This window comes from Solanum stenotomum, chromosome 1, assembly GCF_019186545.1.
Source record: "Solanum stenotomum isolate F172 chromosome 1, ASM1918654v1, whole genome shotgun sequence".
In the NCBI taxonomy this organism is placed as follows: Eukaryota; Viridiplantae; Streptophyta; class Magnoliopsida; order Solanales; family Solanaceae; genus Solanum; species Solanum stenotomum.
Window position 1 is genome coordinate 54,350,716 of NC_064282.1, and position 27,764 is coordinate 54,378,479.

The 27,764-nt window shown below is 34.8% G+C and overlaps 2 protein-coding genes and 2 long non-coding RNA genes across 15 annotated transcripts in view; 2 read left to right on the forward strand and 2 right to left on the reverse strand.

The window, feature by feature from the left end:
- LOC125874677 (cullin-1) overlaps positions 1 to 27,764 on the reverse strand; it is a 141,669-nt gene that overhangs the window by 48,623 nt on the left and 65,282 nt on the right. For 2 of the 12 annotated variants that reach the window (XM_049555744.1, XM_049555736.1), the window contains exon 19: positions 27,573 to 27,727. The exons of 4 other annotated variants lie outside the window; for them this stretch is intronic. In XM_049555744.1, coding sequence (XP_049411701.1) covers positions 27,626 to 27,727 — 102 coding nt within the window. In that variant the 3' untranslated portion in view covers positions 27,573 to 27,625. Of the gene's footprint in view, positions 1 to 13,023; positions 13,066 to 27,301; positions 27,728 to 27,764 lie in introns of those variants that run through there. 6 more of the 12 variants (XM_049555795.1, XM_049555781.1, XM_049555766.1 and 3 more) reach the window with 6 other exon arrangements.
- Positions 1 to 27,764, forward strand: part of LOC125874948 (uncharacterized) — a 103,534-nt gene that overhangs the window by 9,844 nt on the left and 65,926 nt on the right. The window lies entirely within an intron of this gene.
- Positions 7,732 to 8,417, reverse strand: LOC125874909 (uncharacterized). The gene is made up of 2 exons (XM_049555962.1): positions 7,953 to 8,417; positions 7,732 to 7,856 (listed from the first exon to the last, which is right to left on the reverse strand). The coding sequence occupies exons 1-2, from the start codon at positions 8,407 to 8,409 to the stop codon at positions 7,852 to 7,854; spliced, it is 462 nt and encodes a 153-aa protein (XP_049411919.1). The 5' UTR covers positions 8,410 to 8,417; the 3' UTR covers positions 7,732 to 7,851.
- LOC125874940 (uncharacterized) overlaps positions 12,739 to 27,764 on the forward strand; it is an 80,308-nt gene continuing 65,282 nt past the window's right edge. Inside the window, exon 1 of the long non-coding RNA XR_007447330.1 lies at positions 12,739 to 12,805. This is a non-coding gene — a long non-coding RNA (uncharacterized LOC125874940). The remainder of the gene's footprint in view (positions 12,806 to 27,764) is intronic.

A 27,764-nucleotide genomic window follows, 5' to 3' on the forward strand; every position in this document is an offset into this window, starting at 1 on the left:
CACGTAAGTTTCCTGTCCTTCGTTTTTGTTTGATAAAACTCCTTGAATACTTCAACGCACCTAACCTGACAATGCGCAGCATAAAATGAATCAATGACAGGACGTTTGAGAAGAAAAATGATTCAAGAAAAATAAACATGCATCATTCCTTCCCGAAAGAGAACTTCAGCAAGAGGAACAAGGGTCAAAACCAAGATAAAATCAACATAATGCCAATTAACATATTGATATGATATACCATTTCTGCTGGGAGGTTGAGATCAAAAGACTTGTAGAAAGGCCAGAAGCCAGTAGTCAAGACAGTCACCGTCAAGTCAATTCCTGGATTTGCTATTGGAATATTGCTCAAATACTCCTCAAAGCTGGCTTGATTTTCCCTTGCCAATGTCAAATCTGTTACCTGTAAGAAGAGAAGAAGAATGACACCAGAGAACATAGCCTCAAATTCAGCATAAATTGATCTGAATAGCTTACCATTCTCTCCATCTTTGATGTGAACTGCCCCCCATACTGCTGCTTCAACTTTGTTAGGACACTTCTCTCATGTTCATCATGGGCACTGTTACCAAATAACAACCGCCGGGCTAGCTTTTTCCTGGAAAAAAAAAGGAAGTCATAAACTTGTAACAGAGAAGAAGCAATTATTCAAGTAGTGGTTGAGATACACAATAGAGGTAACTCTACCTATAGAGTTCTGCAAATAAGTCCTTATCACTAATATAAGCTAATTGCTTTACCACCTGCAAGTGAGATCTATTATCAGCTTTCTCCTGCTCCAGTAGTATGAAGAAAAAGCAGATGCTCTAGAGGAAAAGAAGAGAAGGGGATCTATAGAGCAAGAGCTCACCTTCTCCAACATCTCTTCAATGGCATCATCACTAAATTTTTCACTCCCGCCTTTTTTGAGAATGTCGTCGCAGAATGTGGCAAGAAGTTCAGTGCTTGAGCTACCAGTAACACCCTTGTTGCAGAAAAGTTCGAAAGCTTCTTTAAGTGCCTAGAAAGTGACAAAGAGGACAGATATTAGCAATTACTTTTACCCTGATGCACAGACCTAATGCACAGAGTAGAACAATTAAATTAGACAACTATCCTTTGCTCCAACACATACCTTGTGAAAAAGTGTGCTGTTTTGGAAACAGTTATTCACATATGCCAAATATTTATCATGAAGCTCAATCACTTTCCGAACAAAAACCTGAAAATTCAGATGTAAGTTAACCGCCAAAAACATATTCAAGGATCACATAACAGATTTACTAAGGGATTACATGTTCCTGCAAACACATCTCTCTTACCTGCCTGTTGAAGAACACTAGTTGATAAGAAAGAATGAAAGACATTGAGCAATTATATTAAATGCATTCACAAAGAGATACCAGTCTCATCCCTAAAAAGATAAAGGAATTAATTTTGACATTGTAAAAATCAGCAGAAGGGGAAAAGTTAAGATACATAAAAGAAGGAAAGGCTCTTGTTGGTTCCCTAAGAAACTGCTCATGTTCTTTCTTCAAGATAAGTACAGAATTTGATGGCGGTTTCGCTTTAAAGAAACGTTTACCATCTCTTTGCAGTAACATTCCCAACCACCAAACTATCAATGATCATGTACTGAAGGACAAATAAAGTAAATGAAACAAAACAATCACTGAGATGAAAACTTTGTGACTTCATGCTTTTGACAGAATAGAAGATATGATGTTAAAAAGAAATCTCTGAACAAAACACATCAAAAGCACAAACTTGCAACTAAAATAAGCAGAATAGCAATATGCTAGGAACAAGGGTTATGGTGGAGTGCCTATGTACTCCTTACTCCTTCATCAGGTCTCCGGTTCGAGTTCCCTTGGTTACCGAGTCTCATTTATTACGGAGCACCTTACTCTCAATGTGAGACATCCCGGCGTGATTCCGGATTTACTCGAGCCCCAATGCGGGTACTGAACACCGGGCGGAACCCCACCCCCCCCCCCCCCCCCNCAAAATGCTCTAATCAGCAATAAATAGCTAGTCTCACAAACTGACAACTCAAGATGTGATACACAATACATTTTAGCAGTAATCTCCCCCTTTCAAGGGATTGCTGTTTTTGTGAAATTTTTTTTTAGATGTGATACAGAAGCTGGAGGACAGAAAATCGGCAAGGAGGGAGAGAAACAGATTTTGTGAATTTTTTTTAATTTCTAAATAGGGATATAAATAATTATAGTAAGTGTAAACGTTTGTATTTTCTAAAAGTTGGGTGCTAGGGGGTATTTTGTGTAGATAGCTTTTAAACTTAAAGTATTGATGTCAGAAATGGTGTGTTAAAATATGAAATTAAGTTTGATCAGACACTTGAATACAAGTAGCTTCGCATATTAAAATAGCAAAAACTTCTAGTTTGATGAGTTCCAAGTCAACTCAAACTGTATAAACGCCAAATAAGGAAGAACCAAATTTCTCAAGACCAAAGAATTTGAGAAAAGCATAGATTGTACAAACCTTTTTGTTGCTAGCAGCATCTTCAGCCTGTTTTACCAAAGCTGTACCTTCAGCAGTAACATGCTGCATTCAGATTAAAAAGAAGGATATATGAAGTAACTTATCGGTAGACAATTGAGAATATGATGTCATGAGATCACAAACCTGCTTAAAAATATTGGCCACGGGGTCTAAGCCTCGAGGAATCTTAGAAAAGAGCCTATACATCCTTGATAAATCTTCAACCTAAGAAAATAATCATGATTGTGTCAATTACTGCAAAAAGTAAAATTAGAAACGTGGTCATTAAGATGCTGCTAACTACCTTATCATCTCTTAGTAACGCATGGCAACCAGAGTGCAGCTTCTCAAGAGGTTGACTGGCATACACAGCCAACAACTCATGTAGCACTTTCTGTAGAAAGGCGAGAATAGTAAAGTTGCAGCAAATTTGAAGTTAATAGGCTAGATCCAGAAAAAAGAAGATGTGAACAACAAAAACTGATAGCAACATCCTACATCTTGAAGGCTAAATTTCCAGTAAAGAAATAAGATTAAGAGCTAGAACGAACCTCAAGCAACTTTGTCACGCTGCTTGAATGGAGATAATGAGAGACCCTATCCTTCTCGCGTTTCAAGCACTTCTCGGCCTAAAGTAACATTGACATGATTATGTAGGTTAACATATGGACGTTAACCAGAAAAAGGACAGACAGAAGAAACAACAGGGCAAGAATGGCAGAATCAAGGGGTTGCATACGCGGTATACTAACTTTCAACATATAATCTGGATATGAATCTTCGAGGATCCAGTTAGAAGCTTTGCAAGAATAATAAGCCGCAGTGTCCTTGAGCATTGCATCTTCAAAATCATTCTCATATTTATCCATTGATCCCATTCCAATTTCAACAAATATATCTAGCACATTCTTTAGTAAAGCTCTGTCAATTTGCTCTCCCTCGCGCTCTTGATCAATCTGGTTAGAAGAATGTTATTGGTCAATTAAAAGGAAAAAAGAAATGGTAGTTAGAACTCAAAGCAAGACAAAAGGGATACCAGAGATATAACAGCATCCCTGAATTTTCCATTCAACTCTTGATAGACCTGAAATAGAAAACAGTTGCCAATAAGATATTACCTCTGTCCCATTTTATGTGATACTCTTTCTATTTTAGTCAGTCCCCAAAAAAGGGACATCTTTCCAAATTTAGAAACAATTTAACTTCACATTTCTTGTTTTACTTTGAGTCCAGAGCCAAAAGGGCAACAAAATTGAGTTAAAATTCCAAAAGGGCAATAAAAAATAAGGTTGAAACCAAAAGGGAAACATTTGGACAGAAGGGTGACACCGTAAGTTTGTGGAGGAAGGTGCAGATTCACATGCGCCTTACAAGGCACAAGGCAAGGCGACACAGTACTTGTAAAACGCAGGTGTGCCTGCACCTTGTAAGGCGCTTCATCAGAAAAAGAAAAAAAAAAGGCGCCCATAAATGAACAGGACCATTAACTTTTTTTGGGGACCTTTCTATTATTTGTAAAAAGATGATAATGGGAAACTACACAACCTACAATTTTGTTAGTTTGTTTTTTTTTTTTTTTTTTTTTATAAAGGTAAAGTTGTATTCTTCAGCATTAAGGGTATGCTGGCTACCTCCAAAAAGTTACAAGATATATCCATAATTACATAGATCCTAGGAAATCTACCAACTGTTCTACTTCTTCTATACCTTATTCTTTACACCAAAAAACAAGAAGTTAATGCAACTTTCTTTAACTTTCTGAATAGTGTTAGTGATATTCTCATGACAACTGAGGTTTCTCTCTCCAAATAGCCCACTAGACACAGATAGGTACTATAGACCACTATCTTTTTTGGGTCTTGCTCACCCCCCCCCCCCCCTCCTCATCCAACAACTCAAAAGATCAGCAGCGGTATGTTCTGGCATCACCCAGGGCTCTTGAGAAATGCTGAGAACCATGTGCCACACCTGAAGAGTAGTCTTACAGTGTAGGAATAAGTGGTTGTTAGTTTCTTCCTTCTCATGACAAAAAAAACATCTGGAGACAATCTGGAAGCCTCTTTTCTTGAGTTTTACTTAAGTGAGACATTCCCTTCTGGAGACCAACCAGGTGAAGCATTTCGCCTTGGTTGGAGTGTTGCCCTTCCATATTTGTTTCCATGGACCAAGAATCCCCCCTGACTGAGTCATAATCTCTCTCTTATACAGTCTACTCCCAGATAACTTGCCATCAGAGTCGTGTTTCCATCTTATACTATCTAAGGCCTGTGAATTCACCCAATTTGAGTAGCAGTTCAACAATTTTATCCACTTCCCAAAAATTTAGATTTCTCCTGAAGGTGAGGTTCCATCCCTGAGGAGACCAAATCTCATCAATTTTAGCATCAGGATTGGTACAAAATGAAAAGAGATCTGGGAAGACCAAGTTTATACACTCTTGTCCAATCCACTTGTCCTTCCAAAAAATATTTTGTTACCCTCTCCCACTTTGAACACCAAATTCTCCTTCAGACTAGACCATAAATTTCTGATTGATCTCCATACTGATACTTCATACATGCTATCTACTACATTAGACACCCACTCCTCGTTCTGCCCATACTTGTTGAGAATTACTCTTCTCCATAATGTGTGATCTTCAACGACAAATCTCCAAAGCCATTTAGAAAGTAGACTTTTGTTCTGGACCCTCATGTTTTTTATACCAAGACCTCTTGTCTTCTTGCTTAGTAAGGCTGTTTGCCATTTAACTAAGTGTATTTTTTTCCCTTCTTTATTCCCCGACCATAGAAAATCACGTCTCAATTTATCTAACCTCTCTTCTACCTTTGCTGGTAAAGGGAAAAGTGACATAACATATGTAGGCAACGCTTCCAGAACCGAATTGATCAGAGTGACTCTTCCTCCCAGAGATAGATAATTTGCCTTTCAATTAGCCAACCTCTTCTCTGTCTTCTCAATGATTCCATCCCAAATCTCAAGCTCCTTATGATTATTCCCCAAAGGCATTCCCAGGTAAGTAGTTGGTAAGTGCTCTATCTTGCATTGCAAGATGCTTGCCAACATCTGTATATTCGCCACTTCCTTGATTTGGAAGATGCTGCTTTTCCTCCAGTTCACCGCCAGCCTAGAAATAGTCTCAAAAATCACCAAAACAACTCTAATGTAACTAACTTGTTTTGCCTTTGCATCGCAAAATATTACTGTGCCATCTGCATATAAAAGGTGACATATTTGCAAATCAACCCCTGACTGGTTACCTATGTTGAAACCTTTTATCCAGTTGTTCTGATTGGCCATTCTAATCCTACTGTTAAGACCCTCCATAGCTAAGATATATAGGAAAGGGGAGAGAGGATCTCCGTGTCGTAGTCCTCTCTTCGAAGGAAAGAAACCAGCAGGTTCTCCGTTAACAATTATGGAGAACCTGACAGTTTTGATGCAAAAACCTATCCATTTAAGCCATTTGTCTCAAAATCCCATCTGCTTCAGAATATTAAGTAGAAACTCCCAATTGACGTGATCATATGCCTTTTCTATATCAAGCTTGCACATTATTCCTGGGATCTCTCCTTTAATCCTTGAGTCCACACACTCACTAGCTATTAACGCGGCATCCATAAGTTGCCTACCTTGAATGAAGGCCATTTGGTGATTGTTCACTAACTTCTTATCACTTTCTTTAATCTCTCGGCCAACAGCTTACCAAAAACCTTGTACACACCACTAATGAGACTTATGGGTCTGAAATCCCTAAGTTCCATAGCTCATGTCTTCTTTGGGATTAGAGCCACATAGGTGGCGTTGAGGCTCTTCTCTATTTCATGTCTTTCGTGAAATTGTCTCACTGCATTCATGAAGTCTGTCTTCAGTATCTCCCAGAAGTTTTGGGAAAAACTCATTGGGAAGCCATCTGGTCCCGAGGCCTTATCACTGACACATGATTTTATGCAATTAAAACTTCATCTTCCTCAAATTGCCACTGCAATCATTCATTTTCCTCTTGTGTAATGCTTTCCGCTCCCTGTAGATTAAAATCTAGCCTCTATTGTTCTATTTCACTGTAAAGATTTTGGTAGTAACTGATTATGTATCCTTTAATTGCTTCTGAATCTGATACTGTAACCCCTTCCACCATCAACTTGTCAATAGTGTTAAATCTTTTACAGGTTGTAGCCATCCTGTGGAAATACTTGGTATTTTTGTCTCCGTGTTTGAGCCAATGTACTCTAGACCTCTGCCTCCAAGCTATTTCCTCATTTTTTTGCAACATCTTCAAACTCCATTGAAAGATGTACTTTCTGAAGTAACTCATCCACTGATAGTAATCTCAACTCCTGAGTCTTTTCTAGAATTGACAGCTGATTCAAAATTTCCTCTTTGTTCTGATTCCTATTCTCGAGCTTCCATTCGTTTAGCTTCCCCTTTAGCATCATCAATTTGGAAGCTAGGACATAAGAGCCCGTACCAGTGATATTGAAAGATGCTCACCATTCTTTAACCTTGTCTGAGAAACCCTCTACCCTTAACCACTATTGTTCAAACTTGAAGTAAACTTCTTCAAATTTAAATCTCCGCATTCAAGCATAATTGGATTGTGGTCAGAGCCTATTCTGGGAAGCATGTTCTGTTTAATTCGTGTGAAGGTCTCATCCCACTAGGAAAATAAAAACCTATCAATTCTGGAGGCAGACATGTGGTTGTCCCCCCTTCTCCATGTGAAAGACCCCCCAAATAAAGGAGGATCGATGAACTCCATCTCATTGATCCATTCAGAAAATTCAGTCATTGGAGTGGTAATTTTGTGCGCTTCTGATCTTTTGTTTGGATATCTTGTGGCATTAAAATCTCCACAAGCTACCCAAGGCCCATTACACAGTTCTTTGATGTTGATGAATTCTTGCCAAAGTTCTCTTCTAATCATTGGATCACAGGAAGCATACATAGCTGAGAGAAACCATGAGAATGCCTGATTAATGCCTTCAAACTTGCAGGTTACCATTTGATTTGCTGCTATCACCAGCTCTCCTTTCCACACCCTCTTATCCCACATTACTATGATACCACCGCTTCTGCCTATAGAATCCAAATGAAATTCCCCCATCCATCTATTTTGCCATAATTGTTCGAATACATTCACCTCAGGTCCTCCCATTTTGTCTCAACCAGAACATAAATATCAGCCCCCCAATGTTGAATGAATCTCCTGACTATCCCCCTTTTATCTNCCCCCCCCCCCCCCCCCTCTTACATTCCAAGAAGGGATTTTGACTTTCATTGGAGATTTGTGTTTGTTATTCTCCCCCTGTTTCTTGACTCCCCTTCTTTAAACTTAACATGGAATTCCATATTTCTTTTAGTTTAGGTTTATTCTGTAAAATAAAATTCAATAAAAAATAAATAGAAATAAGAATTCATTCGAAATACTAAATAAGAATAAGGAGTCTTTATGTCGCGTTACTGAGGACCTCGTTTCATCTTCTTTGGGATTGTGTTCTTTGCTTTGATTGGTGTTGTCTCCACTTTCTTCTGCCTCAATTCCCCCCTCTTTTGATCAATTCTCAAAAATAGATCAAAAGCCACCTTATCACATCCTTCAAAAGCAACCCTAAAGAGTTGGGTGAGTTTAAGTACATTGGATTGTACCCAAAGTGAAGCTTTGTCTTCAATTTCTTGTTCTGAGAGACTATCATTACTTTGAAGAAGAAGAGGATCTTCAAATAATGTAATTTGCTCAGAAGAGCAGCTGCCCTGATGAAGTTCTCTCTTATCAGTTTCTACTGAATTAATTCCTACCTCCTCGGTATCATAGATAACCATAGGCATGTTGTTATCTTCATCCCCCAATACTTCTGATCCATCGAAAGTTGCCACATCATCCTTAGCAAAAGATGCTTCGGTTCTCACTCCAAACCCCATCTCCATCTCTAATATTCTCGAGCTCGAAAAGGAACTATTCTCTGTCGAGAAGAGGTTGTCAACAAAAGGTTCCTTTTCCAACAGAATTGGGTCTTTCTTAGGCAATTGGGCTTCCAAGAGAATGGGGGCTTTTCCAGGTCCAATTAATTTGAGTTTTCAAACACTTTTGAGATATTTTCTTGCATCATGATGAGTACTCTCGATTTTATATATATATATATATATTTCGATTTTTTGGATTTTGGGTTTATATTTTTCTAAATCCGAAACCAAATTAAAAAATCAAACAAAATAAATTATTAATCTAAAACCAAAAAAACCAATCCAAATTAGTATTCGGTTCAATTTGGTTTGGTTTTTCGGTTTAATCCAAATAGTGTACACCCCTACTTTTACATATTCGTAATTAACTTTAAAAAAATGAATTGTATATTTTATTATTATACTAACTATTATTAATATTTTAAAAAATTAATAACTAATGTTAAGAGTAACCATGAAAAAATAATTTTCTTTCCAAATGTTAAAATGAATGAATGAAAATAAAACACTATGAGAGTAATATTCTTTATCGTTTTATTGGTTCTAGAAGTTTTCATATCATCATTTTTAAGGTAATCAAGTCATGTCAATTGCCAAGTAAACACCTAATCTAATTTGATTTCGTTAAATATATTGCATCATGAGAAAGCCGCAGGCTCCATGCGCCTTACAAGGCGCAGGCAGACCTGCGTCTTACAAATACTGTGTAGCTTTGCGTCTTATAAGGCGCATGGGAACCTACACCTTCTTCCACAAAACTCACGGCGTCGACCTCCCGTCCAAATGTTTCCCTTTTGGTTTCAACCTTAACTTTTGTTCCTGTTTTGGAATTTAAACTCAATTTTGTTCCGGACTCGTATTACTTTATAGCCACAAAGTTTCTATAGCTTACTTTATACCACAGTTTCAAATTTCTTTTTTTTCTCTTAAACTTCGTGTCAAGTCAAACACCTTCACATAATTAGGATGGAGGGACTAAAAAGTGACATCTTTTCGTAAAAAGATGTGGTAGAAGTTGAGTATACTCTCAAACTGCAAACCAAATTCTAGAGTAGGCAAAACCCAGAAAACATAATTAAAAAAAATCAATATAGAAACCATGAGTTGAGCTCAGTGCTTTAACCAAGTGATCAGGTGGAGATGTTTTAATAGATAACCATAGAAACAAAATTTTGATTGGAAAAAGAAGGAGAACAGTAAATTACCTGATCACAGAAGCAAGTTAGTCCAACTTCATTAAGGTTCGGCAGAGATTTCTGGGCAATGAAATAGCGGTCAAGAAAATGGAATAATCTCGATAACCATCTGATCATGACCTTATGATTTGACCACCTTTTTACCAGCTCTCGCAACATGAACTCGTCATGTTTTTCTCTCAAAGAAGGCAATACCTATTTTGAAATTGAATTGCAGTGTCAAATTTAGAGAAGGTAGAATTATTTGGAGAAACAAAAATTAGGTAAACAAACTTTAAGCCAAATTTGAGTTCATTTTAAACCTCTAAGCGAAATTGCATTCCTAAAATAACATACAAAAGCATCCATGAAATTTTGCCGTGTTTTTTAAACTTCTCTCCACTTTTTTTTTTTGAGAAAGGTAACATTACTTCTATATATCCACAGGTATACTACATCAAAGTGTAGTCCCCCTCCAAAAAGTTTTACTTACATCATTCCTAGGATCTTCTAGTTACAACCAGTCAATAATATTAAACACATTTTCAGCATCTTCTATCACTACTTGCTTACACCAAAAATAATAAAGCCCTAGGCAATTAGTCTTTATCTTCTGGATATTCTTCTGTTTTCCTTCAAAGCATCTTTGATTCCTTTCCTTCCAAATTGTCCACCAAATGCAAGCTGGGACAATCCTCCATCTCTTCTCATTTTTTCCTGCATTTCCATCCCTGTTCCAGCATTGTAGGACTTCTATAATACTCCCAAGCTTTGTCCACTTAATCTTCCTCTTTTGGATAAACATCTGCCACAATTGATCAGTCCATTTGCAGTGTAAAAAGAGATGGTTGACTGTCTCCACCTGTTCTTCACATAGATAGCAACTAGAGCGTAGATTGGGTTTCCTCTTGTTTAAGTTCTCATGTGTCAAGACTGCCTGTTTTGCCAAGAGCCATGTGAAGTAATTCACCTTGTAGGGAATTTCTGTTCTCCAGATCATCCTCCAGGGCCATCCTGCATGCTGCTCCTCCGTAGACCTGAGTTCTCTGTATGCTGATTTTACAGTGAACTCTCCCCCTCTCTCCCCCTTCCATACTAGTCTATCTTCCTCTCCTGTCAGATTGGTAGCCATTTGCATTGTATCATGAAATCTTGCTATGGTTGTCATCTCCCAATCATTTAGTCCCCTTCTTAGAAACAGGTTCCACCCTTGTCTTGTCCATAACTCTGCTTCTTGTCCTTGGCTCAGACTATGTAGTACAGGGAAGGCATGTTTGAGTGCTTCCTGTCCACACCAAATGTCATTCCAAAAAGCTACTTTTTCTCCATTGCCCACCTTGCAGCTTGTTCTCTCTTTGACCAGCTGCCATAGGTTCCTGATAGACCTCCATACACTACAATTGTACGGGTTGGTGACCACCTCTGTCATATATTTATCCTCCATGCCATATTTTTCTATTATTACTTCCTTCAGAGATACTTCTGGTGAGACAAATTTCCACAACCATTTCATCATCAAACTCTTGTTTTGGGTTTTCAGCTCTCTGATATTGAGTCCACCCCCTCTCTTACTTACCAGCAGTTCCTCCCATTTGACCAAATGGTACTTTCTCTTATCTTCGCTTCCCTGCCATAAGAAGTTCCTCCTAATCGCATCCAACCACTTGGTTACCTTGGCTGGTATAGGGAATAATGACATCATGTACGAGGGAAGGGCATCCAGGACACTGTTAACTAGAGTTAGTCTGCCACCTGACGATAAATATTGACACTTCTAGTTTGCAAGCTTCCTTTCACATTTCTCAATTACTCCACTCCATATTTCTTTTGACTTGCTCTTAGACCCAAAGGCATTCCCAAGTAGGTTGTTGGTAATTCATCCACTTTCCCTCCTAGTGTATTGGCTAGGTCTTCAATATTTATCACTGTGTTGATTGGATAGATGAAACTCTTGCTCCAGTTTATGTGCAGACCTGAAAAAGCCTCAAAAATATTGAAGATGACTCTCAAAATCAGCATCTGCTCCTCTACTGCATCACAAAAAACTAGAGTGTCATCTGCATATTGTAGATGAGTAATCTCTAGATTATTTCTTGTATTATTTCCCACTTGGAAACCTCTGATCCAGACCTTTACTTTTGTTGTCTGAAATAGGTTGTTTAGTCCTTCCATGGCCAAGATAAAGAGAAAAGGGGATAAGGGGTCCCCTTGTCTCAGACCTCTGTATAACGAGAAGAAGCCACATGGGCTTCTATTGATCAGAATAGAGAATTTCACTGAGCTTATGCACTGTCTAATCCATTTTAGCCATTTTGTTCCAAATCCCACCCTTTGTAAAGATTCATCAAAAAGTTTCAATTCAAATGATCATATGCCTTCTGGATATCCAGTTTACATAGGATCCCTGGTTTCTTGTCTCTCTCTCTGGAGTCTACACTTTCATTGGCTATCAATACCGCATCCATGATCTGCCTATTCTCGATGAAAGCCATTTGTTGTCTATCTACTAGCTTATGTATCACTTTTTTCAGTCTTTCTGCCAAAAGTTTTGCAATTATCCCCCATATCCTTTTCTTCATATTCAATGGGATGAAGAAGCAGGAAGAGCAGCCTTTTCAAAATTTGAATCTTATAATAGTGGGAATAAAACTAAAAGATAATATTCCTCTTGGGAAAGCAATGTCTGAATTACATTCAGATCCCAAAAAATTGTTGATACTTGAACATGGATCCTTATTAAATAAAATCATAGAGGGCATAAAATAAAATCGCAGAAGGCACCAAGGAAACTATCCGTACTAAGCCCTTTTTGTTTACATGGTTAAAATTGACTAATGATTTTCTGTTTCTTTATTAAAGAAATCATTTCTATAAGTTCCAAACATTCCAGAATGGTAAATAGAGAGCAAACTATCAAGAATGGTACATGGATATAACAAAATCAAAGAATAATTAAGAATAGTACTTCTTCAATTCTTATTTTTTGTTTGGTTTATTGAAGTACCTTGTTTAATTTCTACTAAAGTGAAATGCAAATGAAAACTGCAACTACGCTTACCGTTGTTGTGATATATACTTCAAAAGCTTCACGATATTTGTCATATAGCTGTTGAGAGTAATTATGTGGGGGATTCTGAGTACACATGTTGTAAATTGTCCTGTTAGTAGACTTAAGGAAACAAAAGGTGCATCAAATCCAAGTTATCTGCATACCTAACAGTGTGGGAGTCTAAAAGGATACGTATACAGCATCATATAGTCCTCTGAGCTGAACTGAGTGAGGCTCAGGCAACCCTTCAAGAATGTTCTTCAGCTTTGTAATGCCCCATTGCATGGAGTCCAATCCATGTTTCAGATCAATTACGCTACGTTGGTTCATTGTGATTTCAATATCTTCACAATTTAACAGAATGCAACCCTACACAAATTCCAAAAACATGTGGCCCTGTTCCCAAACTAAATAACATCACCAACTAAACTCAACAAAAGCTAGTATGAAAATCAAGAAATTTTTAAGCCAGTCAGAAAATCAAATCACATTAATATTTGACTTTACCGTTGAGAATAAACAAACAAATGACAGAAAAAATGCTCTTAAAGCGGGGGCTGTTAAGGAGCGATGCATACTAAGAATCGCGCAGGTACCTTGAGCCAATTCTGGGTCTCTCTATAGAAAGGGTAGAAGAATATGACTACACATTAGAGGCTTAAATTCAAGTAATACAAAGAGGAGAGAAGATAAAGGAGCACAAGAATAGAATACAATAATAAAGGAACAAATCAAAGTTCACTAACTGGAAATATTCTGAATTACCAGAGATATAGATGCCTAATTGGAAAAGGTAGTGGGTTTTTTATTGTTTGATCTTGGTCTTCTAACGATTCTTTACCACTCTGAATTAAATATTTAGTTGGGTGTATAGGACTTTCAGTATAATGAATTATCAAGAGCAAATGAACCATTTATATAACTAAACAAGTCCAAACTCCAAAATTTAAGAAGTGCTGAGATAAGCGTAAAGTTAAAGTACATGTCACAAAAAAAGAAGCCTTCGAGAGAGCTCCACAAGAGTACAATAATGTGCAGTAGAGACTACCTACATTGAGCCAAAATAAAAACCCTAAGTAATTACCTCATCCGCAATTGATTTTACTTGCCAACTAATCGTCTAAGCTCATGATTCATAACAAAATAACTCACAGGTATAACTCAATAGTCATGTGAGCTTACTATTTAATTTTTATTCGTGCTTATTGCTCGGTGAAAAGGAATTCTACTCTAAGTTCTATTTAGGAATTGATTCTGCAATTCTTTTGCAAGCTCTTAACTTCCTTTGCCCTGGAAAGGGGCACTTTTCAGGAAACTGCAGTTATTGGACTAGTCAGCTGGTATCATTTGATACATCTCTAAGCACATTCAACGTAATTGATTGATTCCTAACGATTCTGAATTGGTTTCCCAAGACCCTGACTTGATAGGAATTCCACAAGAACTAAGTTTCACCAAGTAATTCCTAGTGCCTAGATAAACTAGAGTTACCAAAATTGCACACTTTTCCTTAATAAAAATCTTTTTAGGGTTACATAAAAAAAACCGTTTACACAACATTTTCCAATAAACGTATATAAATTAATAAGTAAATAAAACTGAGAATACCAAAAGAAAATACACATCAAAGACACTGAAAAGCTAAGTTGCTTGGATCCTTCAAAAATTTACTAATCCGACACGCACCCGTCGACATTTTTGAAGAATCTGAGCAACATAGCTGAAAAGTCTAAAGTTTTAGGCAGTTAACAAAAGAAAACAAAGTTCTGGTATTAGTTGTTCGTATTGAATTTCTAGTTTGCATGAATGTCGTCAGTTGCACATAGAATGAACCAAAAATTAAACTCAAACCCTACCAGTAATGAACACTAAATCTCCACTATACCTAACTTCAAAAAGGACAAAACAGTCATGCTCAGAATAAACTATAGAGAAATAAAAAACAGCATAAGACTAGTCCATCAATCACAGCTTTGAAGAACGCAAAATCAACCACAACAAAAAAACACAATTCAATAGCTATTGGAAACAAAATCAATAATAGGATCAATCTGAAGCAAAGGAAGAAGCTATTAAACCAAAACAATCACATCAACTAGGCATCATAGATATATACATACGTGGGAACGGTGTACATCGAATCGGAGCTCACAATTTGACCGGAAAATATACCTGTGAAGTCACCAGAGAGCGAAGGAATTCGCCAAAAGAGTGATCGGAGAGTCTAGATCCGATAACGGCACAAGACGGAGCTGCCAAGAACCATTAATGACAAGAAGAGTATCTGGTGAGATGTGAATCTCTCTTTCCCCTTTTATGTGGTTTTCCTGATTCCTTGAAAACCGCTTTATACTTCTAATTATGTCCATTTTTTCCGCGGTAATTTCTTGGATTTTCATTCAGGGTTATTGCAAATTTATCCCTACTAATTTTGGGTTTTATGCATTTTACCTCAAGTGCTTGAGTACTCTTTACTTTTTTCATTTTTTGAGAATGTAATCTGTGTTTTCCAGATTTTCTATATTTGATTGGTCAAATGTTTGGAAAATCTTTTCACTAGGAAAACTACTTTCCTAATGAATATAGCGAAACCGATTTGCATAAGTGACATTCTAAGTTTATTGTCTCCTCTTACCCACCCAATCCTCCACCATTTCTGCTGGGATGTTGAGATCAAAAAACTTGTAGCTAGGACAGAAGCCAGTAGTCAAGATAGTCGTCGTCAAGTCAATTCCTGGATTTGCTATTGGATAATTGCTCAAATACTCCTCAAAGCTGGCTTGATTTTCCCTTGACAATGTCAAATTTGTGACCTATAGAAAGAGAAGAAAAATGTCACCAGAGAACATAGCCTGAAATTCAACATAATTGATATGGATAGCTTACCATTCCCTCCATCTTTGATGTGAACTGTCCCCACACTGCTGCTTCAACGTTGTTAGGATACTTCTCTCATGTTCATCATTGGCACTTCTATCAAAGGCATAATACATATATTGACCCCTAAACTTGGCTTCAAATTTTAACTTTGACCTCCANCTGCAAACAAGTCCTTATCACTAATATAAGCTAACAGCTTAACCACCTGAAAACATATACCTGTTCCTGCAAACCAACCACATCTCTCTTATCTGCCAGTTGAAGAAGAACACTAGTTGATCTCAAAGAAATACCAGTCTCATCATTTAGAGAATCATCCTAAAAAAGTGAAATTAATTAATTTTGACATTGTTCTAACCAGCACAAGGGAAAAAAGTTATAAAAGAAGAAATGCGATAAAAGCACTTGTTGGTTCCGTTCCCTAAGCAACTGCTCATATGTTACTAAAATATTTGGGCTTAAAGCTCTTTAATGTTTGAAGGCTACAATAATGAAGTGAAAATTTTATAATTTGTTATGTTTTGTTTAATGAATGATGTTTTGTCATCCTTTTTATTTGTTTTCCTTTTCTAAGTTTAATAAATTGTGTATGCTTATATGTTTTGCACAGTTATTTCATTCACTAACCGTATACGTCTCAAAAGAAAAAAAAAAGGTTTTAATTTGCCATTTAAGAAGAAAATTATGCTTCTATTTTCTATTATTATTTTATTAATCATTACTCTAAACTATGAGATTAATTTCATTTTTTTGGAGTAGACCGGAGAAAACAATTTCTTTTTGCTTGAAAAAATAAATAAATTGGGACAGGCATATGTTTGTCTCTGGTAAGCAGTGACGTGAACGATGTGATGGGACATAAGAGGTTAATTCCATTTCATTTTGGACTATAATTTATTAATTCAGGGTAAGACTATGGATTCAAGTCTCATCGCACTAAAATGGTAAGACATCAGGTTAAAGTTCGGATGCACATAATGAAAAAAATGTTTGAGGATAAGACGGTAGATTAAAGTTCTATTGCACCAGGAGGATACGACATTAATTTGAATTTTGATGCACCATGATGATAATAAGTTGGGTTCATGTCCCATCGATTTATGACCTAAGACGGCTTTATATTGATAAGACATTGGATTTAAGTTCTAATGTACCATAATGATGATTTAATGATGACTATGACAAACTAATTGTATTTTTATGAGAAGTCATGCATTTTGCCCAATTGATTTGCTCCATTCTCTTGTGTGAATGTTGTAGCAGTATATGATAAATCTGAAAGATGACAATGATTATTGTGATTATACAATGAATATGGGCATGAGAAAAAAGAAATCATGATAGTCATCACTATGGCTAAATGAAGAACATTGTGGGTTCTCCAAATAGTCCTTCAAAATGTGAAGGTAATTTTTATTATCAAAATGGTATGAAAGGTTGTCGACCTAATAATTTGATAAGTTTATAAATTTTCCATCAAAAGAAAGGAAGATAAAGTGTGTACACTTGACCTTTCAAAGTGTTGTTGAGGTGTGTTGGGCAAAAATGATAAACTTCAAAAGGTATGACAATAAGCTTATAATGCAGATTTGTGAAGCACATACAAATGATTGGTCCATTCCTTGAAAAGAATGTGACTTGTGATAAGAATCATGAATGCTCGACTATTCTGAAAGTGAATGAGTCAAGATATTATGGATTGGATATATGTCACAACTCATCTCTACGGAAGGTTTGAGAGAAATAAATAAATTTTATTTGGCAGGAATAGCCAATGGTCGTGTACGTTTATACGTCATAAATATTATGGTATGTTTGTGAACTATCGAAAGGGCAAAAGAAATAATTCTTGTCTATAAAGATTGTGACCATGACCAAATTAATATTATTGTGTGGCAATGCAAATTTGTCATTGATTCTGTACCTATGGTATGACAAAAGTAAAGCAAGAAACTTTTGACCATGACAATAATAATATAATTTTCTCCTTGAAGGAGATGTTCACCATACGGATGATGTCATGAAATATGTGATAGTACACAAAATTAATTGCAAGCTCTAACGAGTTGTGTTATTATCAGAGTAATAATATTGGGTTGTAGTAAGTCTCAAAAGAAACTTTTTAAGTTTCGAATGAATAGAAAAGAATTATTGAGACTGTAAATTATGAAAAGTTTTAATATCTTCAGATTACTACAATCGAAGCGGGTTATAAATATTTATGTAAAAGATTACCTATTTTTTTCCTCTTGTTTGTTGCACACAAACATAGGCATGCTGATGGAATCACATGCAAAAGTAAATTATAAATGTATTGAAACAAAGATCAGTTGGCCTGATCGGTTGACCATTCTGGTTTAAATGTGATGCAAAAGTAATTGAGAATTCATTTGGCTTATATGATGAAGAAATAAAAAATTCTTCAAGAATTCTCTTATGTTGCTTGTTCTCTGATAATTTGATCATTATATCATTGTACCAGCTAAGGTTGAGATTGTACTCCTTGAGATTTTTGAGACATATAAAAAGGTGAATATAGGCTCATTCACCTGCCATGTGCACCATTTGCAACACATGATAGATGCATCTATGCGATGGTCACATGTGTTTTGTTGTCAACTTACAAATTGGTGTTTGTAAGGTTGTTTGCTCGAATTGTTAAATTAAGAGGACAATTCCAAACTATGAAATTATATTGATAATGCTGGTTGGTTAGCAGAAATTGTATGCCTCCAATTACAACTAAACCAATGATTACGAGAACAAATCTCCCGAAAGAAATTTGATATGAGATGAATTTATTTAACATGTAGCAACACTTGTACGCATCAAGCTAACAAAGGTCCCCTATAAAAAATGGTTCAAGGTCAGGAACCAAATAATTTTCATCTAAAACGTTGAATGTGCGGTTATGATTTTAATTGCTCCACCACGCACAAAGATGAATTCTCAAATAAGGTTGGGATGAATGTTAAATTTTCTAACATTATGGGGAGAGATGATATTGACAGCTGAAAATTATGTGTGAGGTTAATTATGAATTATCTAGATCCTCGTTAAAAGAAAATGTGAACTTGAAAATTATGAATGTTATGAATGTTAAATTTTCTAACATTATGGGGAGAGATGATATTGACAGCTAAAAATTATGTGTGAGGTTAATTATGAATTATCTAGATCCTCGTTAAAAGAAAATGTGAACTTGAAAATTATGAATGTTATGAATGTTAAATTTTCTAACATTATGGGGAGAGATGATATTGACAGCTAAAAATTATGTGTGAGGTTAATTATGAATTATCTAGATCCTCGTTAAAAGAAAATGTGAACTTGAAAATTATGAATGTTATGAATGTTAAATTTTCTAACATTATGGGGAGAGATGATATTGACAGCTAAAAATTATGTGTGAGGTTAATTATGAATTATCTAGATCCTCGTTCAAAGAAAATGTGAACTTGAAGTTCAAGGGATAATTCATTTGCATAATGTTGCAAATCAATTGTCAGATGAATTTACTGACCCAGTGTTATAATTCGGCTACAAATGCTTCAATGAGAAGTCCTTGAAGGACAGAGTCTATGATATGCCTGAAGCTTAATAGACCAATTGATTCCAAATGTAAAATTCCTTGAAGAGGGAGAGGAGCAAATGATCAATATGATCTTGATAATGAGGCAAGTGCTATAAAAGAGCACCATGAGATAACACTTTATAATACCTTGGAAAAGGTTCAAGTACCTGAAAAATGATGAAAAATGAAGAGATCTCGATAAGTTATGTCATATTGGAATCTATATCAAATAACCGTCGACGGTATCTTTGATATGAAGTAGCGCTCAATGATATAAATTGTGACGAGGATTTTGAATTCAAATATGTCATATAGTGTGGACTGATAAATGATTGGCCAAATAAAATGCATAGTTCAAGTATATTTTGTTTCACATAGAAAAGTGACGTTTTGGACTTATAGTCCATAAATCAAGGTATAATGTTAGTAGGGTACAAATAAATTATTATGCGATTGTATAACCGTAAGATATCAAGTACGGTTTGTGCCTCGACCTTCGGGGCATAAAGGTTTTTCACAGATCTCCTGACATAATTGGAGATATTTTCTCCTATGGTGGATGCAATGAGGTTTGTTTTGATCTAACAACATATGAAAAACTTGAATGCATATAATGAATAATTGTCATGTCTAGTAGCTAGACAATGAAGGTTATATAAAAATCCTTGAAGCATTCAAGGTGCCTGAAGCATATAAAAATTTGAAAGAAACTTTTTCAATAAAGTTTCGAGAATCCTTATATGGATTGCAATAATCAAGGAAGAAAGGGTGTTAAAAAAATGACTCTATTTGTCCTTACAATTTTTTCAGGATCTGAATTTGTTATAATAGTTGTGTATGTTGCTGACTTGAACATCATTAGCACTCTTAAGGAGCTTTCAAAAGTTGTTAAGTGTTTGAAAAGAAAATCTAAAATGAAAAGGTCTTGGTAAGAATTTGACAAATGAAATATTTGTCCATGAGTCAACATACATAGAAAAGTTTGATGCAATTTTGCATGAATAAATCACATTCATTGAGTACCCCAATAATTATGAGATCGCTTGAAACAAATAAAGATTCATTTTAATCTCAAAAGAAGGATGAAGAGCCTATTGGTGATGAAACTCCATATCTTGATGTAATCTGGACACTAATGCATATTGCTAACAATACTCGACCAAATATCTGTTTTGCAATAAATTTACTGGATAGATTCAATTCCTCCCCAACAAAAAGACATTGGAATGATGTTAAACACATACTTAGATATCTTTAGAGGATCATAGACATGGGTTTATTCTATTTCGATGAATCCAAGTCAGAACTGACTGGTTACGCAGATACAAAATATTTATGTGATCCGCATAAAACTCGATCTCAAACAGGCTATTTGTTTACGTGTGGAGACACGCAATATCTTGGCGATCAATGAAGCAAACGTTGGTAGCCACTTCTTCAAATCATACATAAATAATAGCCATCCATGAAGCAAATCGAGAGTGCACCTGGTTGAGATCAATGAGCCACCATATTCAGGAAATGTGTGATTTTTCTTTGAAAAAGAATATACCAACCACAATGTACGAAGATAATGCTGCATAAATAGCTCAATTGGAAGGAGGATACATCAAAGGAGACCGGACAAAACATATTTCACCAAAGTTTTTTTTCGCACATGATTTTCAACAAAATGGTGAGATAGAAGTTCAAAAAATCCGTTCAAGTGATAATCTTGCTGATTTATTCACTAAGGCATTGCCAACATCAACGTTTGAGAAGTTGATATACAAAATTGGAATGCATCGTTTTCGAGATATCAAGTGAAGCTTTCATCGGGGGGAGTGAAATATGGTTGTACTCTTTTCCTTAACCATGGTTTTGTCCCAAGTTGGATTTTCCTAATAAGGTTTTTAACAAGGCAACACTCAAAGCGTATTATGAGATGTGTGTACTCTTTTTCCTTCACTAGGCTTTTTCCCACTGGGTTTTTCCTAGTAAGGTTTTAACCAGACACATTATCTATGGACATCCAAGGGGGAGTGTTATAAATCCATTGTATTATGTGGATTATCCATTAGACTTATCCAATAATTAATTGGATTCATGTATGGGTGCTTCCAGGTGATAAAAACATTTAGGATAACTATGTATCTACTAGTTAGATGACTTTGGGAGTGATATCTCAACACTATAAATAGAGATATCACTCACCATTTGGAAGACACACTTGAATAAGAAGAAAAGTTCTCTCTTATATCTACATTTCTTGCCTTCTTCTCTTTATAAATATATTATTCTAAGCTTGATTTTATAACATAATTGACATATATAAGACTAATTATTACTCCCTCCGTCCCTATTTAGTTGTCCATTTTGACAAATCAAGAAAGGACAACAATTTTTTTCCTATTATACCCTTATTTAAACTTCTTGAAAATTTCTATTAAGCTGTAATTCATCCTTTTTGGAACCAGACAATACATCTATTATGCTTGGGAGTTACACAGTCCTTTAAGTTACCCATAAAGCATTTTGTTAGTTTATGAGTAAAAATTTTGAACAATTTTTTTACTAAAAAAATGGACAGAAATAAAGTTGAAGTTTCAACTAATACTCCTATCAAAGTAGAAGGTTCACTTATATTGATTGAAGATCCACTTCAACGGAAATATTTAATCTATTCCATTCATTGAACTTGATTTATTTTGTCTTGTATCCGTTGGTTGTTTGATTTCTCATTTCATTGAAGCACTTTTTTATAACAAAATATTTTGGTTGGAAATTTTTAAATGTTACAAAAAATTGTAAAAGTGTATGTTGTTTCCCTCCAATTTATTTCACTTGAATTCAAAGAAGTGGCTGTAATTTTGAAATAAAAAGTTGTCATAAATAAAGTAAATAAACTTATGAACTTCCCAGCATTGATTAGTTATCTTGAGTGAATTTATTTTGGAATTGTAAATTGTACTATAAAGGTAAAATTGTAACTTAACTATGTTAATCATTGTTGCCTTAATCTGTGTGTCATTTCTAAAGTCGACAATTAAATAGGGACGGAGGGAGTATTAGTTATGAGTTATGACATTATTTTTTATTTTTTATTTTTTAAGTTTTAACATTAAGCAATTAGGGGATATAACATTTTATTAAATAAAAAAAGGGTAGAAAAAACGGAATATAAATTAACAAACAAATTAAAAATAGCAATGATAATTAATAATAGGCAAAAAATAAGAAAAGCCATAACAAAAAGAATATTTATTTTCCTTATTTACTTCAAAACAGTTACTGCCTTTTCTCTCACCTGTTAATTATCTTTCAAAACAGATTTTTTTACAGATATTTTTCTTCTCAATATTTGTCTTTTTCTCTCTCATCTCAAAACAATAGTCATCATTGTATATAATATTTCCTTCTAATTTTATACCAACAAAACAGTAAAAAATGATATGGAACAAAAAAAAAAGGGCACAATTTTCTAATCTTATGCGAAAAGAACTGCATAACATTCTATTAGCAGTGGAGATCCTTATAAATTTTTCACGTCTAAAAAGGTCAAATTTGTTTATAATTAAAGAGTGTTTACAATTAATTTATTTGAATTTGGTATTCTTCTTGATATGAATCTTGTATGAATCAATGTCACTCTTAGTATGAAATTGGTATAGAAATTGGCAAAAAACTTGTATGGAATTGATATACTATTTATATAACAAAACACAATTACTAGTTACAATTGGTATTCTTTTGGTATGAATTTGGTTTGAATCAGTGTTTAAATTTGACATGAAATTGGTATAGAAGTATCTTATTATCATATATCATATTATATTATAAGTGAGAAGAACTGAAGTCAAAAGTTGAATTACCGTTTGACCCTTTATATATATATATTAAAGAAGCAATTATTTGTTCTACATTAATAATATTGCATTAAAAGTACTTATAATTATGATTTAAGTCAATAGACTCTTCCTTTTCTCGAGGCATGATACTTCTTCAATTGCTTCTTCATCTCTTGTTTGTGAGTAAACTGATGAAGATCAAAAGTCAAACAATTAAGTTCGAAATTGATGGGCCTTTTTAATTTTTGGCTAAAAAATCTTTAATAATTTGATTTGTTTCATCTTCCCTTACCTAAGGTCCCTTATTTAAGTCGCTCAAAGAGCAATTGAATTTTCAAATCTCAATGAATCTTTTTACTCAAATATGACGACGAAACCGTACAAGCCTTCATTGGTTGGTCCACAAGATCTTCCTATAGATTACTATGGCTTCATAGCCATCATCTTCGGCGTCTTTGGTGCCATGTTACTAGATAAAAGATTTGCTCGTGGCTTGTTATTATATTCAGTGTGCAATCTCTTGCTAACATAAGGAATATGGAAAATGATCTTAAGCAGATCTCAATGGCCATGATGTTTGGTATCACGGGTCTCATTACAAACTACTTGGGTGTTAGTCTCCAAGCAAGCAAAATAACTTGATGGAATTGTTTCAGGCACAAAACTCATTTATAAGAACATGTGGATGTTGTCCCAAAATATTTGCATTCTTTTGATGATTCTTAGCTAAATGAAGTGGTAGAAAAGGTTTTTGTTTTTATAGTTTGAGCTCTTTTTACAGGGCTATTCTGTCCCAAGTTCTATTGGCTCTAATCTTAGCAAACACTGTCAAAATTATTATTATGGTGATATAACATTTTGTTAATGAATTTAGGTTTCTATATCTTAACTAATGTCTTGTAATGTTGGAAGCAGCTAAAGATTGGCTCCTCTTCAATATTCTACCTCCATTTCTACCTTTCACTGTTGCAGAGGTTAAAGAATGAAGAAGATCAAAAAGTTGTTGAAATGGTCGATCATTAGAATTGTTTGATAATAATTATATGAGACAAATGTACAATGCACGTTCTCGAAAACCAGTACATAATAATAGTATGAAGTGGTATACTGTTAGTTCCTATTAAATAATATTTACATAATAATGGTATGACGTTGTTATATTCACTCTTGATTGTGTTATGTGCAACGTCCATAAATGATGATACATTAATATCCATTGATTTAAACTCCTCCCCCTTCATGACTATGCATTTAATATTTCATTTTTTGTGTTTTTTAATAATACATCTTATTTGTACTTATGTAGGAAAATGATAAGGTCAACTTAATAATCCTAATGGGCCATAAAAGCATCCCTTACGGGTTGATCCGAATTTTTTACGTCTCTCACTCACACATAATGAGAGTGTTTTTCCAATTTGAGAACATATTTTCGTCAACCAACATATTGTGAGAGCTAAGTGATATATATCTGTTAGGAATATATAATCTCTCTTCGAGTATAAACCTGCAAGTACATCATAAAGTATACAGTACTCCATGTCATATGAATTATATTTGATACAATCTCTGAGGTTTTAGGGTATTGTTTGTAGAAGCAGCAAGAAAAATGAAGAAGTTACGAGCAAAAAAGAACAAGATGAAGGTGGATGGTAAGGACAAGAAGAAGAAAGGTGCAAATGAATTTCAAGTTGGGTAGAAAAAATTGAAGACAAGGATGACTCCATTAGCCAAAGCTAAAGCTACACAAGCAATGGAGATTGAAAAAATAAGATTTTGTTGTAATCAATTCAGGTGTATTTGGTAACTTAAATTGAAGTGGTTTACGTTTTTCTTCTGCAATTTATGAAAAAACATGAAATTTGTTCAAAAAAATATCAAAGAATGTGGATTGGGGTGAGTCTTCGAATCCATTGAAAAAAAGAGCAACACCGAAAGATGATTCAGAAATTCTCAAGTCTAAGAAGGACAAATTCTATACCAATTTCATGTAAAAAATAAACACTGGTTCATATCATATTCGTACCAAAAGAATACCAATTTCAAATCAATTCTAACTAGTAATTTTATTTGTTATATAAATAGTATACCAATTGTATATACATTATTTTTATCAATATCTGTACCAATTTTATATCAAGAGTGAATATAACGTCATACCATTATTATGTAAATATTATTTAATAGGAACTAACAGTATACCACTTCATACTATTATTATGTACTAGTTTTCGAGAACGTGCGTTGTACATTTGTCTCATATAATTATTATCAAACAATTCTAATGATCGACCATTTCAACAACTTTTTGATCTTCTTCATTCTTTAAGTTGACCTTATTATTTTCCTATATAAATACAAATAAGATGTATTATTAAAAAACACAAAAAATGAAATATTAAATGCATAGTCATGAAGGGGGGAGGAGTTTAAATCAATGGATATTAATGTATCATCATTTATGGACGTTGCACATAACACAATCAATTTGACTTAAGATTCGACGCTAATAGAAGTTTCTTACTTTCCTAATAGCGAAGGAAAGGAGCTTAATGTCTCTAGACTATAAGGCGAGGGCATGATTTTTTTCAAAGTAATAGTGAACCGGTCTCATGAAATATGAACCGGTCAACAGAATCGATCAGACAAAGGTCGAAGGACCATTCAATTCATTAAGGGGTACAACGACGCCCTCACACGATGCCATTTTTGGAGGTTTGAATTCAGGCCGCACCAGACTCTTCTTTGTTTGAGCTGCTCTTAGGCACGTAGATCGAAGATCATACTTATTCTGGACAAATATCTAGAGATCTTCGTGGAACCGTGGAGGGAGTCTCAATCAATCTTTTTTAGGATTTTTTTATCATGCCACACAGATCATAGCAAAATAAGATAAATACTACTACAAGAGAGCAATAAAAACAAGGAGAAGAAAAGAGAGTTTTCTTATACTTCCAATTGTATCTATCGATTTTCATATACAATGTAAGTTATAACTTGTGTATGTTAACATTGACATTCACCAAATACTAGTGCATATGCACATTAAGATCCACCATCTTAATAGTTCATAATATATACTTCATTCCGTTTCAAATTGAGTGACTTATTTTGACTTGATATGGAGTTTAAGTAAAAAGGACTTTTGAATCTTGTGGCGTAAATTAAAGATCTGTCAAATATATCAAAATTATCTTTTAATCTTGTGGTCTTAAATATGTCATGTGGAAAGTTCAAATAAAAGTTGCTAAAAAAGGAAAAAGTCAATTTTTTTCTAAACAAACTAAAAAGGAAAGTAGATCAAATAAATTGAAATGAAAGGATTATACAGGAAGAATTTTTATATATTTATCTACCTAATACATACTTCCGAGTTTTGTCAGATGGTAATTTGATGAGCTGAGCTTCACATATTATCATAGGAGACACCATTCCTTCATTGTTCAAACTAATCATTATTGTTCTACCCTCCAAATGTTGAATTGTCATTCAAGATTAAATGTCATGTTTGATGACATTTGTTTGGCCGAAAAATGTGTATGTAGTAAAGTTAAAGTTAAATTTGTGAAATTGGAGATTAAGGACAAGGGAATAAATATTGATCTCACCCTCACAACATTCAGAATCTTTTATACATTCTCAAAACGTAGATATGAAATTGTATTCTACTAGTGAAGATGAGATACCTTCTTCTTCTAAAGGCTTAAAACTTACCCGCATCAGGTGTTTACACTAAACCAATACATGCATGCCATGTGTTTAAATTTATAGTTCATTTTACTTAACCATAATTAATTTACACGTGTTTACTTCATTAAATCACGTAATAATAAAAATTGCATTGTCTTGATGTAAACACCCGGTGTGGGTAAGTTTTTTCCTTACTTGAAGGGTAAAATAATTACGGATACTACGCAAAAAGCCATTTTGCCACCTAAAAAGGTTGTCAACTCCAATACTACTCATTTACTTTCACCTGCCTAAGATTTGGCTCTAAGCACAAGGATAATTGGTGTCAGATCAAAAACCATTACAAACTTGCCCAGGTTATGTAAACTTATAGTATTAATACTAGCTAGTTTTGTAATTATATATAACATAATTAACTAACTTTATGAGTGTTACTATATCGACCTGGTATCTTCGAATCTACAAAGCAATACGATTGATATTCTGACCTAAATGCCATTCCGAAGCTACAAGTTTTACACGTCTGCAAAGTTTGGGATAATGGACCTAAAAATTAGGAAGTGATTCATTCAAGAGAGAGAACTGTTGAAACATAAGGGTCCAGATCCAATAAACTTGCACAAGGTTAAAAGATATCCCCATAAGGACCACCAAGGTCCAAATCACAATCTACAGAGAACCAACAAAGTACAATTGCAGAACATGTACTAAAAGTAAATACCATTGTGCTGAATCAAGGGAGGGTAAGCTGTTGACTGGGATATTACGTTTACTCAAACAGGTAGCCAACAAAACACAGAATAGAGCAACTGAAAGGGCCATATAAGATTGGAAGAAGTTTAGGCAATCACATCTCAAGTATATGAGAGTTTCAAGCTCTTATCCATTTGTACAAAATGTTTCAAGCTCCTGATGCAAGGCAATCAAAAGTCCAAGAAGTTCATCTTGGGCGGCCTGTTTCTCCAAGTACTATGATCAGCACAAATCATGCCAAGTACTTGAACAAATTTGGGTTATCTTTGTCCCTCTCTAGGTATTCTCTACTTATCAAATCTTCGATTCTCTTCTTGATAGCTTTGTCATCAGGCTATGGGGTATTCAAAACAAAGTAATTAGCTCAGTTA